Source organism: Lynx rufus, unplaced genomic scaffold (genome assembly GCF_022079265.1).
Source record: "Lynx rufus isolate CCGP_SWC_20201006 ecotype Redwood Valley unplaced genomic scaffold, mLynRuf1.p SCAF_9, whole genome shotgun sequence".
NCBI lineage: Eukaryota > Metazoa > Chordata > Mammalia > Carnivora > Felidae > Lynx > Lynx rufus.
In genome coordinates, this window is record NW_025814897.1 from 14731548 (window position 1) to 14748924 (window position 17377).

General features: G+C 47.7%; 1 protein-coding gene across 5 annotated transcripts in view; it reads right to left on the minus strand.

Annotated features, from left to right (window-relative positions):
• SIK3 (SIK family kinase 3) overlaps positions 1-17377 on the minus strand; it is a 243912-nt gene that overhangs the window by 17842 nt on the left and 208693 nt on the right. For 4 of the 5 annotated variants that reach the window (XM_047070395.1, XM_047070394.1, XM_047070397.1 and 1 more), the window contains 9 exons: positions 13183-13301; positions 12522-12632; positions 12138-12281; positions 11630-11707; positions 11086-11195; positions 9615-9768; positions 9196-9351; positions 6021-6091; positions 3607-3750 (listed from right to left, as the gene is read on the minus strand). In XM_047070395.1, the coding sequence (XP_046926351.1) occupies positions 3607-3750; positions 6021-6091; positions 9196-9351; positions 9615-9768; positions 11086-11195; positions 11630-11707; positions 12138-12281; positions 12522-12632; positions 13183-13301 (1087 nt within the window). Of the gene's footprint in view, positions 1-3606; positions 3751-6020; positions 6092-9195; positions 9352-9614; positions 9769-11085; positions 11196-11629; positions 11708-12137; positions 12282-12521; positions 12633-13182; positions 13302-13328; positions 16489-17377 lie in introns of those variants that run through there. The other variant, XM_047070399.1, reaches the window with a different exon arrangement.

Here is a 17377-nt window from a genome sequence, read left to right on the forward strand (position 1 = left end):
TCCAGAAGAACGCAAAGATGGCTGGCTGCACGTGCAGCCCTCTCTGTGTATTACGCCATTTCCGGGCCATCTCCAGAGGCCAGCCATTTCCCTAGCCTGCTGCCCTTTACAGAACTCCAGCCACACGTCTTCCATTTCCACTTACCTTGAGCTGGCTTAATTTCCAAGCCCGGTGAGGTCCTGGAATTAAATACATCCAGTTCTTACAGATACACTAGGTCAGAGAGAAGAGCCTCTCCGTAGCCCTCAGGCCAAGCTGTATGGGGGCTCTTGTTTTCATACTCGGGACTCTCTAGCGTCTTTCGAAACCTAAAATTCACCGTCTGACCCAGTTTTCCCTGAGCAGTACTCTCTGTATGACCCGAAGGAAACTACAGTCAGCTTTGTGGCAAAGGCCTGGCTTGGAAGTCATAGGTTCTGTGCCAGAAAGTGGAGGGTGGAGGTTCATGTGGGAGGAAAGTTGGGGGGGGGGCTTCTGATCCCCAGATGGAGACCGCACATTCTTAAGGAATGTGGGCCTCAAGATCCTGCACGCGAAACCGGTCAACGCAAATAAGGTTGCCCGCTGTGAAAATTCACTGCCCAGAGCGGCATGCCTCCCCCCAGCCCCCTAACAACAGAGGAATCGTGTGGACTGCCTACAAAACCCCACTGCTCAGTCAGAGCACAGCCAGTATCTCACAGAGAGAAAGAATGACAGCATCAGAGTCAGAAGCTAACACCTTTGTCACCTAATCAGAACGAGATGTTTATGGGTTGAGGTAAGCAGATAAAAGACTGCCCAGGCAGCATTCCAGCAGCTGATGGAGAGGATCAGGGTTTCATGTCCAGGGCGGAGATGGTATCACACTGAACCACGGGTGAAATGCTGTACCGCCTGGCTAGCTGCTCGCTCTGGACTGAAGCAGAACAAGGCTAAGGAAGCAGGGTGAGCAGCGAGCTCAAATACAATGCAGATGGGGAAGGCCTCGGAGGCTCTGATGGCTGCGTGCAGAGCAGTCAGGGGTCCTGGCCGCGGGGGAAAGCCCTCTGCCCTGCCTTCGCGAAGGAGGACTTTGGGGTCAGGCTCCACCCGAAGCTCGGCACGGAGGTGCGCGCAGGACATGAGCACGGACACACAGGTGTAACGCAAGACACGTGACTTTGGCAGACACACTCCAGAGGCAGCAATCACGAAAGCCTCTTTCCAGGAACATCTCAGTACTTCCTAGTCTTGTTTCTACTTTGAGGGTCTGGAGTCAAAGCAGGCAAATAATACTGTTTTCTCCTAAAATCAGAGCCTCAGGCTTTCAATATTTTCTGACACTGGACCCGTTTCGGATTCCCTCAGAAAGCTGTGCTCTTAGGGTGGTGAATACGACCTGACTGCACAAAACCCACTCTCTTCTGTCAGAGTGGCAACTCCCAGGCCCAGGTGTTTCATGACTTTTCCAGAAGCTCAGGACCGACCCAGGTCAGTCCGGCACAGAAACTCGGGAGGGACGGTTCCGACGCAGTTGCTCATTTCGGAAGCACTGACCAGACCGATTTGTGTTTTACTTTCATCAGCAATCACGTTCGAGCTCGGGACAGCCTCCTAGGAGGCTGATATTCCCACTACACTTTTCAAACAGGAACTTGGTTCCCCACCTCAAAAAAAAATCCATTCTGTGTTCCTTTTTTAAATTACACTTAAAATAAGTTGTTGTTTTTTTTAATTTTAAATTATACTTTCAGGATTGAAAAGGTTGAGGAGACCCCTCTTCTGTCCCCAGAAAATGAGAAGGACTCAATAATCTGTCTCGGCCGCTCAAGTCCAGTGTTTTATGGCTTTGCAAAGTTTCTCTTTTCCTCTGAAGACTGACTTCGGTCTCTGGTGTTGCCATATTTTTATAGTAACCCCCTCCGCACACACCAGTTTGTATCAGTGCCCCACCTCACACGAGGTGCCACTCATCGAACGTTCATTCCAATTCAAACTCGCTTGACCACAGGAAACCCTTGAAACACTCTACCGAGCGTCCACACGAAAGCAGACGGCGGACAGATTTTTCAGCGGGCCAGGCCCTGACAGGGAGCCGTGACGCAAACGGGGCTGTTGCCACCGTGGCCTTCCTCACTAAACAAGCGTAAACAGGCCCGAGACTCCGCGATAAAGGCTGACTGTGGGGCAGGTGCCGATCTTCACGCTTCCCCACGAAGACCATCTCCTGAGGAGCGCGTTCAATCAAGTCGGGACACCCGACGGACTTCAGCTCAACTGCAGACCCTGACAGAGGCTAAAAAACTGTCAGGCTGTGGAGGCAGGGAGGACAGAAACAAGGAGGAACAAAGAGACAGAGGTTCTGTTAGGTAACAGTGGAGAGCTCAGAGCTGTTGAGAAATCACAGAAAATTTATGGCGGGGGTTGGGGTGGGGTGGGGAGGGGCAGCCCTCCAATAACTACTCCGAGGACCTTTCCGTGCAGTGCCCTCACAGCGCAGGTCCTGAGAGATTCTCCTCGGAACAACACCGTCTCTCCGGGCCAGGGACACCGTTTTATTTGAGAGCCGCCATTCCTGCTAGTCCCTACCAGGCCATTTTTACGGTTATTCACGGTCGTCTCGAAGAGCTTATCTGCCTTCTCTCAGAGTTGCCAACGCAGCACTGATTATGTCTCGGTCTGCACAGAGTCCACCTGTCCCTGCTGATTGTGTGGACGCCTGACGGGGAACTAGTCACAATAAAAACACTGTTGTCAAGCTCGCCAGTGTGAGCTGGCGACCAGATTTAATAACAACGCATCCACAAACTTCCTTTCCTTGGAACCCGACTGCTTTTCAACTTTCCCAAGTAAGGCTGCTTTCACCATCCTCCCAACGAGATGGAAACAAAATGAGCTCTAGCAATCGGTGGTGGCTTGGGAAGTGTGGCCCATGAGACGGGGGACAGCTTTGGGGTGGACACAGCTAAGAACTGTAGTCGTCGAGGTGTCTGCAGAAGGTAGTCACCTTCTTAAGCCAGAGGCAGGGGTCACTCCCCTGTGCTCCCAGGCTTACTTGTACTCAGTTTCATGACGTTTCCTTGGCCAGGAAGCTTACGCTTGTTATTTCTTCAAGAGGATGAATTACAAATGTAACAGAGACCTAGTAAAAGATTTCAGCCTTCAGAATATTATTGCAAGAATGACTTCTTGAGCACAACACTCAAGAGAATGCAGTATCTCTGCTCCACCATTCACAAAGGGATGCTCCTTCCTCCATGTCCAAGCTCACTGTTCAGTGGTGACATGGTAAGAAATGCTCAGGCTTTGGAAGGTGACGGGTTACTAAGGGTCCAGTCTATCGATATGGCTACAAATCCTCCCATTTCCAGCTGGCCTCCTTGCAGGTTTCAAGTTCAATCTCATCTCTGAGTCAACACCTAGAATCACGAGAATCAACTGCAGACCATAAACATGTCTACAAGGGAAAGGGAAAGAAGAATCTCGTACTGCCCTGCGCACTGCTTAGTGAAAGGAGCTGAGAAGATGTGAGCTCAGGATGCTGTTTAAAGCCTCGATGCGGGTCACCGTCACTGGAAGCACAGCAAGGAGGGTGCCTGCCCGATGAGCCTCGAGGAGCTCACGTAGCTCATGTGGCTACTCACCGATGCTGATCAGGTACCAGGTGAGGAGGCCAGACCCGGGAACGGAAAGGCTGCTGTCCTAGCTGCCGCTGTAGGTCCGGTGGGATCTCAGCTGTAGGGTTGGTCATGGCCAGTGTGTGCCTTTTGGACCTATTTGCCAAGTACCTGCAACAGGCAGGAACACATTTCATAGTAAAAAAGACAGACAGGAATGTTCCTCAGCAAGAAGCATCAGAAGTTCATCCAAAGCACTCAGAATGAAATCGTGCCAGAGCTCAGAAAGGGCTCAGCGGCAAACAGATCCCTGGCTGGATGGAAGTGAGACACGTTCAGCTGGCCAACAAAAGCTGGCTTACCGCTGCAGCGGCTGGATTCGGGACCTGAGAGCAGCCACCGAGAGAAGAGAGAAAACAGATGGGAGCTCACAAAGAAGATCGATTTTCCTTACTGCATGCCATTTGAAAGAAGAATTTGTTTCCCACTTGTTAATTTTATTCCTCTTTGCCCTCCAAATTTCCAAAATCCAAGTCGGAGGAAATGAGCCCTAAGAGTTATTCCTAGAGATGAGCCAAGAGAGATATTCAGAAGGGCTCCATGGAGTCTTTAGATCCCAATGGCCCCTGGGTTTTGAGACTGTCCTCACTTGTAAGTCCTTCCAACTGTGGCTGAGCGCTTTCAAAACCCCCCTTCCCTCCTGCCCCGTGATTGTAAGTCAATCATCAGAGAAGAAACACGGACATCGTCCCGAGGGAACCACATTCTCTAGAGGATGAAGAAATGAAACCACATGAAATGTTCAGAATTGGTTTTAGGGGAAAAAAAGGCAAGGCGAGAAAAACTCAAGTTTCAAAAGCTTAGGAATTGACAAGCTAATGACTTTTATTCTAATGATCTACTGGATGCACTACTTAGTCAATAGCAAACATCAGCTATGGGCCCCCCTTCATCTAGCTGACGGCTTCCTCCTGTCACTGCTGCTCTTCCTGGGTGTGCACAGAAGAAGCATTATCCCTCCCCATTATATCAGCACTGATGGGCTGATGTACCCCATCTAAACACCCTTTAAATGTTGGTCTCGAGAAAAAAGAAGGTGGAGCCGGAGGAAGTAAAATCCAAGACAAAGAAGATAAAGTGATACGCAACTATCTAATTAATTACGGTAGAAAGGCAGGAAGTTTCCTAGTTTGTTTTTTTTTTTTTTTTTCCAGGACACCAGCAGGGCCCATCAGCAAACTACAGAAACGACAGCATCAAGAGGGGAAAAAAGAAAAGAAAAAAAAAGGTTACCACAATTTTTCTTCTATTGGCTGACCCGCCTGCCAACACCCTGTTCTCCACTCTTCTTTCCAAATGGGACCAGCTTCTTTTTCAACAGCAGCTCTCACATACAGAGCTGCTGGGGGTAAGAAGAGAGTACTGGCCAGCAACTGTCAGGTTCTTAAAAAGTGGTCTTGCTTCATTCTCAACTACTTTGCCCATTTAAGCTAAAAACAGTTAACGGACTATAGAGTGATTGGTGGTATGTCAACTGGCCCAAGAGAAAGCCATCAGCGGTTTCATACCCATTTGATAAAGACACCCAAAGTTTCCCCGAGAGCCCGTGAAAACCATTTTATTTCAACTTCCCTCAAGGGAAAAACATATAATCTTGAAGGATACCTGTGTTTCTGGGAAAATACATGCTGGATTCTGGTCCAAACCGCCCCCACCCCCGCCCCGGCCCTTCCCAGGAAATAAGAAAGACAATTCCCACGGGGGGGTGGGGGGGGGCACGCACGGGGCTGCAGACCACGGCTAACGGGGGCTGAGGTAAAGTGAACAGTACAGCATGCCTGATGGTCACTGCCGTTCTCTGCGAGTCAGGCATCTCTCAACAAGGTTCTGCAAACAATGGATATCTGCATCTGTCCCTGGTCCGAATCCCATATTCTTTTTTCATTATCTCTTTGTTGGTACAAGGGGATGGAAGAAGCACACGGCAAACAGTACGAGAGGCATTCATTCTCCTGGAAAGGAAGAGTCCATGCCAGAGGTCCATGGCCAGACTAGCTAGGATCACTGTCATCCCAGATCGCCAATTCCTTTTCAGTAAACAGTTCTTGGCAGGTAGGAGCAGGCTTTGCGCCTGGTGAATACTATCGGAGTTGCAAATATGAAGGCAGGGGGCAAGTAAGGAAGGAGGGAGGAGAGAAAAAGTTCTTATGGTTATTGCTGTCACTTAGGGGACTTCCAGTGGTGCTTACAGAAATGACATTTTCTGGGTAGTCTTCTGTTACTTCCATGAGGGGAGGAACATGCCATCTGGCTTGAGCAAAGAGACCACACAAATGTCGAAGCTGCACTGTACCACCTCCTTGGGCAGAGGTGACCTTTCGTTGGTCGCAGGGGGAGCCTGCCCAAGGATGCTCTGCGAGCACCGCCAGATGTCACATTACCTCTGCACAGCTTCCTGGTCTGGCTCCCCATCTGAGCTCTCCTCGTCCACAGGGGTAACTGCCGGCGCTGCCTGGAGAGAGACAGGAAGGAAAAGCTCAAGGTGGCGCTTCTTCCGTAGGAGCTCTTATTCTAGAAACCGGACGTGGGACAGGCCTTTCTGTTCATTTTCTTATTTACGAAACTTTCCCAGGACCCCTGGGTTATACAGGACTTTCACAGGCCCTTCTAGCGTTCCATTTTTACCTCGCTCGGGTGGTTTTAATTTGGATTTCTTCCTCTGAGTCATCTTCATTCATTCATTTATTCATCCAACAAAGAGCTGAATGCCTACTATGTTCCAGGATAAAATGTGAATTCACAAATACAGTTCTTGCCCTCATTTTACAGTCCAGTGGAGGACAGAGACAAGTAAACAGATAATTACAGAATAGCATGCCCAAGTCCTCTAACGGCATCTCGGGGGGATGTAACACTTCATCTGAGACCTGAAGGGTAGACAGGAGCTGGCCGCGCATGGAGGAAAAGGGTCACAGCCTTCGGGGTTTCTAGGCTGAGAGAAAAGAGCAGGCCTGCAGGTGTCTGAGGACCTGAAAATACAGTAGAAGCTTGTTTACCTGGAATGTCTAGGCACTGACCTGTTGTTTCATATTAATGTTATCGCCAGTGTTCAGATGTCTCTAGTGCCAGAAAAGCGTGATGGTTTTTTAACAGCACATTTTAGTACACATATAATTGTGCAGTTGCAATTCAATGCTTGAAAACAGCTGCCACCCACCCAAACACACACGTGCATTGAGAACCACCACAATGCACGCGTTATTGTGACGTCCTCATCTACGTGAGGACGGGAGTGCTGAACATCCTTCATAGCTCCTCACAGCCTGGTGGCTCTCATAATCACCATACTTCAGGCACTAGAGCAAAATGTCATACTTCCATTATCACAAAAGAGCTTTTTTTTTCCTTAATGGACGATCACGATAAAACAAAACAAAAACTTTGGGAGTAATTCCAATGTTTAAATACTGCTAGGATGTTCAGATCCCTTACTATAGTTCCTTGAGGCTGGAGTGAACAGGGTTAGGCAGGAAGTGGCCATGGATGAGGCAGGAGAGGGATACGGTGGCCAGTTATAAATGGCCTGGAATATAACATTAAGAAGTATATTTTGAGGAGCGGCAGTGGTGAATCACTAAAGGATTTCAGGCAGGGACGTGATGTTAATAAAATTTGTACTCTAGAAAGCTAGCTTGCTCGAGTTGCATTGTGAGAAGGGCTAGTGGTGGGGATTAGGGGACAAGACCGGAGGCAAGGAAGCTAGTTAGGAGGCCACTGTGTCAATCTCGGCAAAGGATGACAGCGACTTCCGGAAGGAGCGGTGGAGGACGGAAGTAAGGCGCTGGATAACTGACTTGATACAGGGATGAGGGAGAGGGAAGAGTTAAGACAGATCCCACATTTCTAGCTTGTGTAACCAGGAGAACAACAGTGCCGGTCACTGTCACCCAGGAGGAGAAACAGGTTACACACAGTCATTTGAGGACATGTCGAATTAAAATTGTGAGGACTTCTGGGATAACCAACTAAATCTCTGCCGGAGGCGGTCAGCTGTGCGAAGTGGAGAATGCAGAAGAGAAGAGGGTTCTGAGCTGAAGAATCACTCAGTAACTGAGATTATGCGAGCAGACAAGATCATCCAGAGAGAGTGTGTAAAATGAGGTGGAAAGAGGGCCTAAGATAAAATGTGGGGTTCACGGACTTTAAGGAACAAGCAGAAAAAGAAACCGGAAAAGGAGAGGCAGGAGGAAAATGAGAATGTAGTATCACAGAAGCCAAAAGAAGACAGTATTTTAAAGAGAAAAAAATGGTCAGCAGTGACTAATACGGTTGGAAGATCCAAAAAGGTAAAGATTAAAAATGCCCACCAGATCTATCAACACAAGTTTGTTAGTGACCTTGGCAAAAAGTTACAGTGGACAGAGTATGTCACTCTGCCTCCCACAGAGCTGTTCCCGATCCTTCATAACCTACATTGTTCTTGTCCTTCCCTGAATGCCTCTGCCACCGCCTAGTCCGCAACACTCACTGTGGCACTTAATCACACATGGCTTTTTACTATTATTCCGACACTTCACATATGTTGATCCTTCCTTTTCCCGATAGCCCTGTTACTGGAAGTGTGGCCCACGGACCCGTGTGGGTCCACAAAGTGTTTTGTTACCAATCCATGGTAAAGTTAGTACAGAAATAAAGAGTAAGCTTTTAGAAACCTTTATAGCAATTTAACAGAGCACTTCTGTCTGTTGACAATCTAGCCTTGTATGTTGTATGTTTTAAAATTGTTATTTCTCTGATTATTCACTTCTTTGTATTTTAAAAAGGTATTAGTCCCATGATGGATTGAAGGGGGAAAAAGGTCCTCAACAAGAGGTATGTTGAGAAGCAGAGCCCTAAAAACCTAGTAAGGGCTATGGATGTAATTAGCACCCAATCATGGGGTGCTGTAGGACTGAACGAATGAACGAAAGAATGAGTTTACCTACGACAGGAAAATAACCAGAACCCAGGGAAGGAAAAGAATCTTTGAAGGTTACCATTATGTGTGCGTGCATGTATCTCTCTATATACATAAAAAATAAAAAAGATGGGGCTGAGAGATACCAACTGACTAGGTTAGAGTTTATGGAAGCCAAATAATCGACTAATCCAGGTCGTACTGAAAATGTGAAGTAGTGTTAATCAAGGAGAGAGGGCTGGTGACAAGATAATCTTGCAAGCCAGCATAAAGGGCAGTGCATTCTAGAGAAAACTGTTAGGCGCCGCCCTCTGGCAGGGAGGAGTTACGGGGCGAGGGCTGTGTAAGTCAGGCCACTGCGACTCACTGTGGCCTGCGAGGCTGTGGCAGCACTCAAGGGGGGGGGGGCCTGTAAGTGGCCCACTGAGGAAACAGGCTTCAGCGTAGTAACTGTTTGGTTAAGTAAAGGAGTTCGCCACACGTTAAGTCTGGAAAATCCTACAAGCCTGAAGAAAATGGGAATACGCTGAGCATCAGACGTTAGAGGAAGAGGACATTCCAATATTTAGGTTGGTGACCTTGGCTTCCCAGCCGTAGGCCCGCAACTTCTTTATCAAAAGTCTCTGAGAAAGTCGGTCGGGCCCTGTGCCGCTACTCACTGGTGTCATGGTGACAAGCGGGGAGGGTCCCCGTGGGCGCTTCAGCAGCTGCTGGGCATGTAGTTGGATGTTGGCTCCTCCATCCGATGCCCTCCGGCCGAGGGGGCCCATTCCATTCAGCAGCTGTAGGGTGGGAGGCTGTAAGAGGGACTGCTCCTGTCGCAAGTACAAGTGGGCAGGACAGAGCGGTGAGAGGGGAAAGGGGGAGGGAGAAAAGACCAGTACTCTGGCCCACTGAAATGAGGGGATCCTTCAAGTATGTACAGACTGATCCTCCCTGTCACCCAAGCTGCTGTGCAAGAGAAATCAGCCTTCGCTATAAGGATACCCTTAAATCCTGGGCGAGGTCCCTCAAAGGCTCTCAGAGGAAGCTCAAATGTGTTTCTCCACGGGGCAAGTCCTCTCCCACATCCAGGTACCTTGTACTCAAGCTGTCCAGTTGGTTGCAAGTTTTGCATGGGCAGCAGGTTGTGCATGAAGTTCATGTTAGTGGCCACCTGCAGGAATGGGGCCTGAGGGTTGACTCCAGGAAAACCAGGCAGGAGCTTCTGCAGGTCTTCCATAACTTCCGTGCTGGAAGGAAACAGGATGACAGAGGAGGTGGGTTAATGCTCTTACTCGGATCCCCAAACTGATGACACTACTAAGTTCAGCACAACATATTTTACTTCTCTCCTTTCCTCCTCAATTTGTACTTCTAAGGCCCCAGAGCAAGGAGAAGCCTAGTGTATGGAATCTGGCTCTCTGCCATTCTACTGTTTGGGACTGGGGCTTGCTATTCTTCATTGACCTCTCATGTAGAACCAACAGCTTTGAGCCAAGAGGAAATAGTGGCACCGGTCCAGTTCGGGTTTTCAAAGCCTGGAGGTGAACAGCAACTTTCTGGAGGACACAGACCATCCACTGAAACAATGGCTTCCCGAAGTAGCAACTGATTCACCAGGGAAAGAATGTAATTACTCCTGTCAGTGCCTGATGGGACAGATAAGTAGTGGATGTGCAGGGCTCTCATGCTCCAACAGTGAGGTTTACAGCATGCTTTCAAATAAGAGATCTTTCCACTGACAGAGTGACACAGGACTCCACCCCTCTGCAGCTGACAGTCTTCGTAGCCAGAATGTTCCCCTGTTGCCTGTTTGATCACAGGCCGAGAATGAGAAATGTAAAGCAAGCAATCAGCAGGCCTCGGGAGGCTTTTTTGGAAATCGCTCAGAGGAAAAAGGAATTCATAAGAACACTAGCTTTGCCCCTAATTGAACTCTCAAGAGAACTCTTGCTCTAACCTCCTCTTCCCAACAGAGTAGAGGAAATATCCAGAAAAGAGGTAAGGCTATTTTTAATGTTGAAAGTCTTCAAATGCAGAACAAACACAGACAGAGCCAGCCTTCGGTACATTTCCCCTTGTGAGGGCATCATGCTAAAGGACTGTTTGGGGAAAATGTTTTGGGAAACTGGTACTTATTTGGTACGGTTTTGGATTCTTGTTCACTTAGTTTAATTCTTAACTTACATAAATTACGCCGTATCATTAGTCATCCCTTCCTAGTTGAGTTTTACATTAGAACATGTAGTAAACAACATCTCTGAAAGACGTCAAACTCAGATGAATTTTAAGGGGTGCTTTTATTTGACTTAGAGCCAAGTCAATGTGATGACTGTGATGACTCACAGCCCATCTGTGAGCCAAGATGCTACCATGCTCTTCACCAAAGTATTGTGATCAACTGACGTGATGGCGGCCATCGGCCTACCACGTATCTACCAGGGACACTGAACTGGGTACACACATGTCTTGGCCACTGGATTCGATCTCATCTGGGAAACACAATGAAGCAGGAAAAAGGAACCATGATAGGAACTCAGAGTCAGGGCTGTTGGCCAGATACTCACCGTGGGTCAGCCACACCCACTGTGTGCCTCCTCATTGACAAATAGCGGACCAATGCTTCAGGGGATGGCTCTTCACCCTCATCACTGTCCAAGTTCAATGTCCCATCCGGCTGTGGTGGAAAGAAATACAATCAAATCAGAAATCAAAAGTAAGTCAAAACAAATAATTAAAAAAAATTTTTAAGCTTATTTATTTATTTTGAGGGAGGGAGGGACAGACAGAGAGAGAGAGAGAGAGAGAGAGCGTGAGCATGCAGGGAGGGGCAAAGAAAGGGAGAGAGAGAATCCCAAGTAGGTTCTGCGCTGTCAGTGTGGAGCCCGAAGTGGGGCTGTGAGATTGTGACCTGAGCCAAAACCAAGAGTCAGATGCTTAACCAACTGAGCCACCCACGCGCACCGCACCCCCCTCCCAATTTTTTTAATTAAAAAAAAAAAAAGAAAGAAAAGAAATGAAAGGTAATTCTAAATAAGAAGCCAGGAAAAGCAGCAAAAATATGGGGAAGAAAATGGTTTGGGCTGACACCCATCAGAGGTCACTACTCGCCTCCACAATCTGGTTCTCAGGGTTGATTAGCTGCACCTGGGGAACGCTGATGTTCATGGTGGCACCGGCCTGCTCCGCCTGGAAAGTGGTACATATGTATATACCCTTATCTCAAGTGCTAGAGGGAAACAACAATGGTCTTTCAAAGGATTCTTGATTGCTAAAGTCTATGTTTCTACCTCTGAGTCTTTGGCTCTTCTGCCCTTAGGAGCTACAACAAGGAAGCTTTCTTTAGAGAAAATAGTCTCTCTCAATGATTGACTGTTTCTTAAAAAAAAAAAAAAAAAAAAAGTAACTCTTGTTGTCCATCCTGAGTACTGGAATATCTTTCCATCCTCTCTGTCAAAGAAAGGTTCTGACCTCTGCTTGACAAGGAAGAGATGACAGACGGGAGGGGATGGAGGTAAGGAAGAACAGGTAACTCTCTTAGACTTAGTGAGCAGTGGGTACCCATCCCTCCTCCCCTGTGTTACTTGTCCTGAATCAGGTCACTGGAGTTATTGCCCACCTGGACATTGACTGGTGCTTGAAAGGCCATGGCACGGGGCAAGCTAGGAGGCGCTCCGACACGCAGGGTTTTGTGTCTCTTATGTCGATCACATAGCAGGCTGTAGATTGCACTATAGTGATCGTAGGCATCCGATCTTAATGACTAACAAGAGAGAAGGGAAAAGAGTAGAAAACCCTGGTGAAATGGCATGTCAGTAACCAAAACCCTTTCAATGGTACAGGAGAAGACCAAGCATCTCCTGGTCAAGGCTCACTGAGGGGCAGAGGAAAAACAGGAAGAAAACAAACAGACTAAAGTTCCCAGGGAAGAGAAAACGTGGAAAGGTCAGGACAGAGGGAAAGCGGCTACACTTTACTTTGTTCTCCACTCCTTTAGAGATACCTGTAGTGTCCGCTCTTTGTCCAGTCCCATGTCCTCCATGGCCAAGAGGACTTCCTCATTCAGGGGGTCAATCTGTCTCTCTTCCTTTAATTGCTGGCATTCAGCTATTAACTGTAACATTAAAAAAAGGCAAGCTATCAAAGCCCCAATTCACCATGTCAAGATGGCATACCGTATATAATAAACAGGCTGTTCCATGCCCCCTAGCTTGGGATATTTTTGGCCTCAGACAACCCTGAGCAAGCAAGTCCTAGATACTCAGCTGTAGGCAGACAAGATCTCCATTTTCCTGAGGTCCTTTGGGATGGCCATAACGGTTTAAATAAAGGTATGCTACAGAAGCCACCGAGCCGAACACACAGACAAGAGGAAGGAGATACCCCGTGGTAGCTGAGCAGCCAGAAATCTGGGCTGTTTCGACAGCCAAGGAGGGACTAGGATTTGGGGACAAGCAGGAGGGACTGGTATCACTCTTCTCCAACAACTCAGCTGGTTAAAAATTCCCTCTTGCTGGCATGCATCCCTTGCTGCTTGAGTAACACACAGAATAGTCTGTTCCCAGCACCCATCTTTTTGGGTCCTGGCCTGATTACGATCTCGGGCAAAAGGGATGGCTGGAGCTCTAAGAGGAGCTTCCTGAGGCAAGCAGCACCCAGCTCACCCTGTCAAAGTTGGGATCGGCGTCCCCTAGCTTCATCCACTTGTGCTTGCAGATCTGCTCCATCGAGAGGCGTTTACTGGGGTCTAACACCAGCATGTGGCGGATCAGGTGCTCACACTCTGCAACAGACAAGAAGAGCCTCAGTGTCTTGTTCAGTCTCAACAAGGGAGGTACCCATGCAGCCGAGGAGCTCGAGGCAAGGCAAGCAGATGGGTTTTCCAGCTCCTTGCTTCCAATTTGTCTCTCTTGCTCCTTACCTCACCACTTACTCCACAAGGGACTGGGCAAAGGCAGGAAGAGGCGGAGGAAAGAGGCAGTGGGGTTAATACCTTCGTTAAAAGTCTGACCAGACAGTCCAGGGATAATCCATGAGTTTCATCTGTTTATATGATGTACAGCCCCACTTCACACAATTAATGAACAATGGAGTGTCCTCTAAAGAGATACAGTATCTTACAAAGTTCTCAAAACATTTAGTTCTACCTTCCTATATATATTACTACGTGCATACTAATGCTTCTGGCGTGGAGTCCAGAGCGCTCTTCCAACCTCAAAATCTAAATTTCCAGTGGTCCAAGGTGTCGGAGGAGAGGCACAGGACGCTCCCTACCCCACACAGGGACTCTGTTGCTTGCCTTACTTATCATCTTCTCGATGTTTACTTAAACACTCACAAGGGCACACAACTGGGCTCGGAACTACGGAGATTCAGATGAGTATTTTCTTGGATGGCTCATACTACATATTACGTTACAGAAAGTGCAACGGACTCACAGTCAAGGAACCTATATTCTGATTTCAAAACCACCCTCTCCGTTTTGTCATCTGCAAGCTGGGGGTATCGAGGATGATGCGGGAGTAGTGCTTGTGTCGAAGACGGCGGCAATGATAAGAAGAGCAGGACTAACACACGGTCTCTGGAGCCTGGAACAACTCCTCTTCTCTCACCTCATCCCCACAGTAGTCCTAAGCAGGAAGGCACTATCGTCACTGCCATTTTAGAGATGGTAAAACACAGGCACGGAGAAGTCAAGACACGTGGCCAAGATCACACAGTGAGTCAGGTCCCAAAGCTGACAGTCCGATGCTTCGGCTGGCGCCCTTTAACCACGCGCCACGCTGCCTCTGGACTGCGCGTGGCTGTGGACGGGACCCAAGCTCCTGAGCCATTCATTTAACATCCTCGTCCAGGCTACCATCATCTCTTGCTTAGACTCCTGCAAAAGTCTCCTAGCTGGTCTTTCCACTTCCACCCTTGCTCCCTGACAATTTGGTCTCCAGGGAGAAGCAAAGGGCCTGTGTCTAAGACATAAATCTGAGCTAGCACGACCTCGCCTACAACTTGCCAGTCTCTTCCCACAACCAGAGAATGAAGTCCAAAGTCCTGGACCCAGAGGCCGCCATCCCTGCCCCTGGCCTCACATTCTGCCACACTCCCTCTGCTCACGGAGCTCCAGCGGCACCGGCAATCTCTCTGGGCCGTGCCTGTGCTTAGCACACTCCCCACGGTAGCCTTTGCACTTGCTGCTTCCTTGGACCTTCACACCGCTGGCTCCTTGCCACTCAGGAGAGAACTTAAATGCCACTTGCTCAGAGAGTTCTTCCCTGGCCACCAACTCAGTCTAAAGTGGGCCTCCGGTCACTCTAGTCCACCACACTAATTTCCTCCACACAAATGACTTCTTCTGAAACCACCTTATTTACTTCTTTGTTGTCCAGCTACCCTGACCACAGTGTGAGGCCCAGGTCTTTCTTAGCGATGTTTCCAGTATCAAACCCCCAATAGCAGAGATGGTTTTTATACCTAAAAGGAGCTGAATCAATAGCTATGGAGTATATGAATATTTATGGAAATCCTAATCAAACAAGATTATGTTTGTGAAAATGCTTTTTAAAACTACAGTTCTGGGGAGGGGGGTGAGGAGGTGGATGAAATAGAGGAAGGGGGATAAAAGGCACAAATTTCCAGTTATAAAATAAGTAGGAAGCAAAGAAGCAATATGCAGCATTGGGAGCATAGGTGATGATAGTGTTACAACTTTAGGGGCACCTGGCTGGCTCAGTCAGAAGAGCGAGCGACTCTTAATCTTGGGGTTGGGAGTTCGAGCCCCACGCTGGGTGTGAAGATTACTTAAATAAATTAAAACTTCAAAAACATAGCGTAGCAACTTCACAGGGTCACAGATGGTAGGCAGCTAGATTTCTTGTGGTCACTGGTAATGTACACAAATGCTGAATCACTATGTTGTACTCCTGAAACTACTACAGTATTATATGTCAGTGACACTTCAATTACAAAAAAGATACTTAAAAAAAAAAAAAAACCTGTGAAATTCCCTGTAAGATATAGGTCTCAAAACTGTCTGTTTCCATTTCATTACAGCGGTCCCGAAGATAAAACTGGCCTGTGGTAAGAGCAAGGACAAATCGGTGCTGATTTTAAAAGACTTTCTGTATACAAGTCACTGTGCTTACCAACTTTATTTCATTGAATCTTCACAACAGTCCTAAATTAGCTTCTATTATTAGCCCCCTTTATAAAAGAGGAAACACGGGAACGTGCTCAACACTGCAGAGTAACGGCGGGGCTGGGACTAAACAGATATGCTCTCGACCACCCTTCGTGTGGATATTAATTCTGTTTGATCTATTTTTCCGGAGTGAATTCAACTCTGCAGCCCCACAGTTTCTGCACCATTTGGCAAACACTGTTCTAAATCTTAAAAGGAATACAGAGAATAATTAAGACAATTTATTCAATTTTAAATTTACTCTAACTTTGAAAGAAAATACAAAAAGGAAAGTCCCTATATCAAAATGATTTTAGAGCAGGCACCAACTTGTTCTTGCCTTATAATGAAAAATATAGTCAAATGCAGCGTAGACCCTAAAACCTGTAGGTTTAGGAAAGAACCTAGGAAACAGAGTACACGCCATCCACATTACACTTGTATTAAAATTATGTTTCCAGGGGAGCCAGGCTATACCCCACAAGTGCAGCAATGGTACAGATTATAAATATCTTTGACACACACCTTTATGATCTGCTATCACCTGGGAGGGAAAACATGTTCTTAATTTAAAAAGTTACTACAAGTAAAGACCCCCAGGTAGTGGGGAGGCCTGTGCCGGATTCGAAAGTGGTGAAGTTATGGTTAGGGCCTCTAGATGGCACTCTTCTGTCTTCTTTCAGTTTCCACACAGTGTGTGGTGCATGAAAGGTGAGTGAGTCCTCTACCAGATGACCGAGTCAGAAAGACGTTCAGTTACAGGCTTGCTTTAAGACAGCATTTCCAAGGTAGTTTCCTTAAAAACAAAAGAAATCAACACCAATATAATCAGCCTTCCTTTGAAGATGTAGCTAGCTCAATTCGGGATCCTGAAACCTGTATTCAGCCATCCTTCATCACTATTTGATTTCAGATGCCTTGGAAATTCCCCAGAAAAATGCGAACAAGAATTTATACACACAAAAATTGCACGTAATTTCGGTCTGTTCAAGGAGCCCCCAAATCATGCCACGGGTTTCTCTGAAGTCTACGGGTCCCAGGTTAAGGCTTCTTGGTGACAGTGAAAATACCTAAGAGACCAGAGTTTTTATCACGTGTGCCCTCCAGAATATCCAGTGTGCAAAGGAACAGAAATCTCACTTTCCATGTGTTGCACAGATGGTAAAACATGACAAAATGCAGAAAGCCAGATATTATCATCAACTCCTACTTCCTACGCAGCTCGTGAAATTCAATTCAAGCTAGATTTGAACACACCATTCTACAGAAAATATGGACAGAGGGTGAAGACAAAGGCAATCAATGCCCCAAACCTACTTCCACAATAAACCAGGGACAGTCGATTCAAATGAGTGGAAAGAAGACAGGGCCTCAGATCAAAGGGCACACACGTCAACTTTGCCAGCTGCCAAAGTGCTCTAGTTTAATGTCAAAAACGGCCCCATCCCTGGATCCCTCCCTTGGACAGGCAAGGAGACCGAAGCGCTCCTTAGTGCTGGTGTGCGCCAGCCCAGTGAGGGGTCCCTGCAGCCGCCGCCTCAATCTGCCCCGTGCAGGACACCGAACCGACCCCGACACCGGCAGTGTGAATGGCCGTGGGCCCTGAAACTCGATCTGCCCACAGAATGCTAACAGGGATGCTCCGCTCAGGCCCTACCCTGCGGCGCTGACGGGTGTTTGGATGA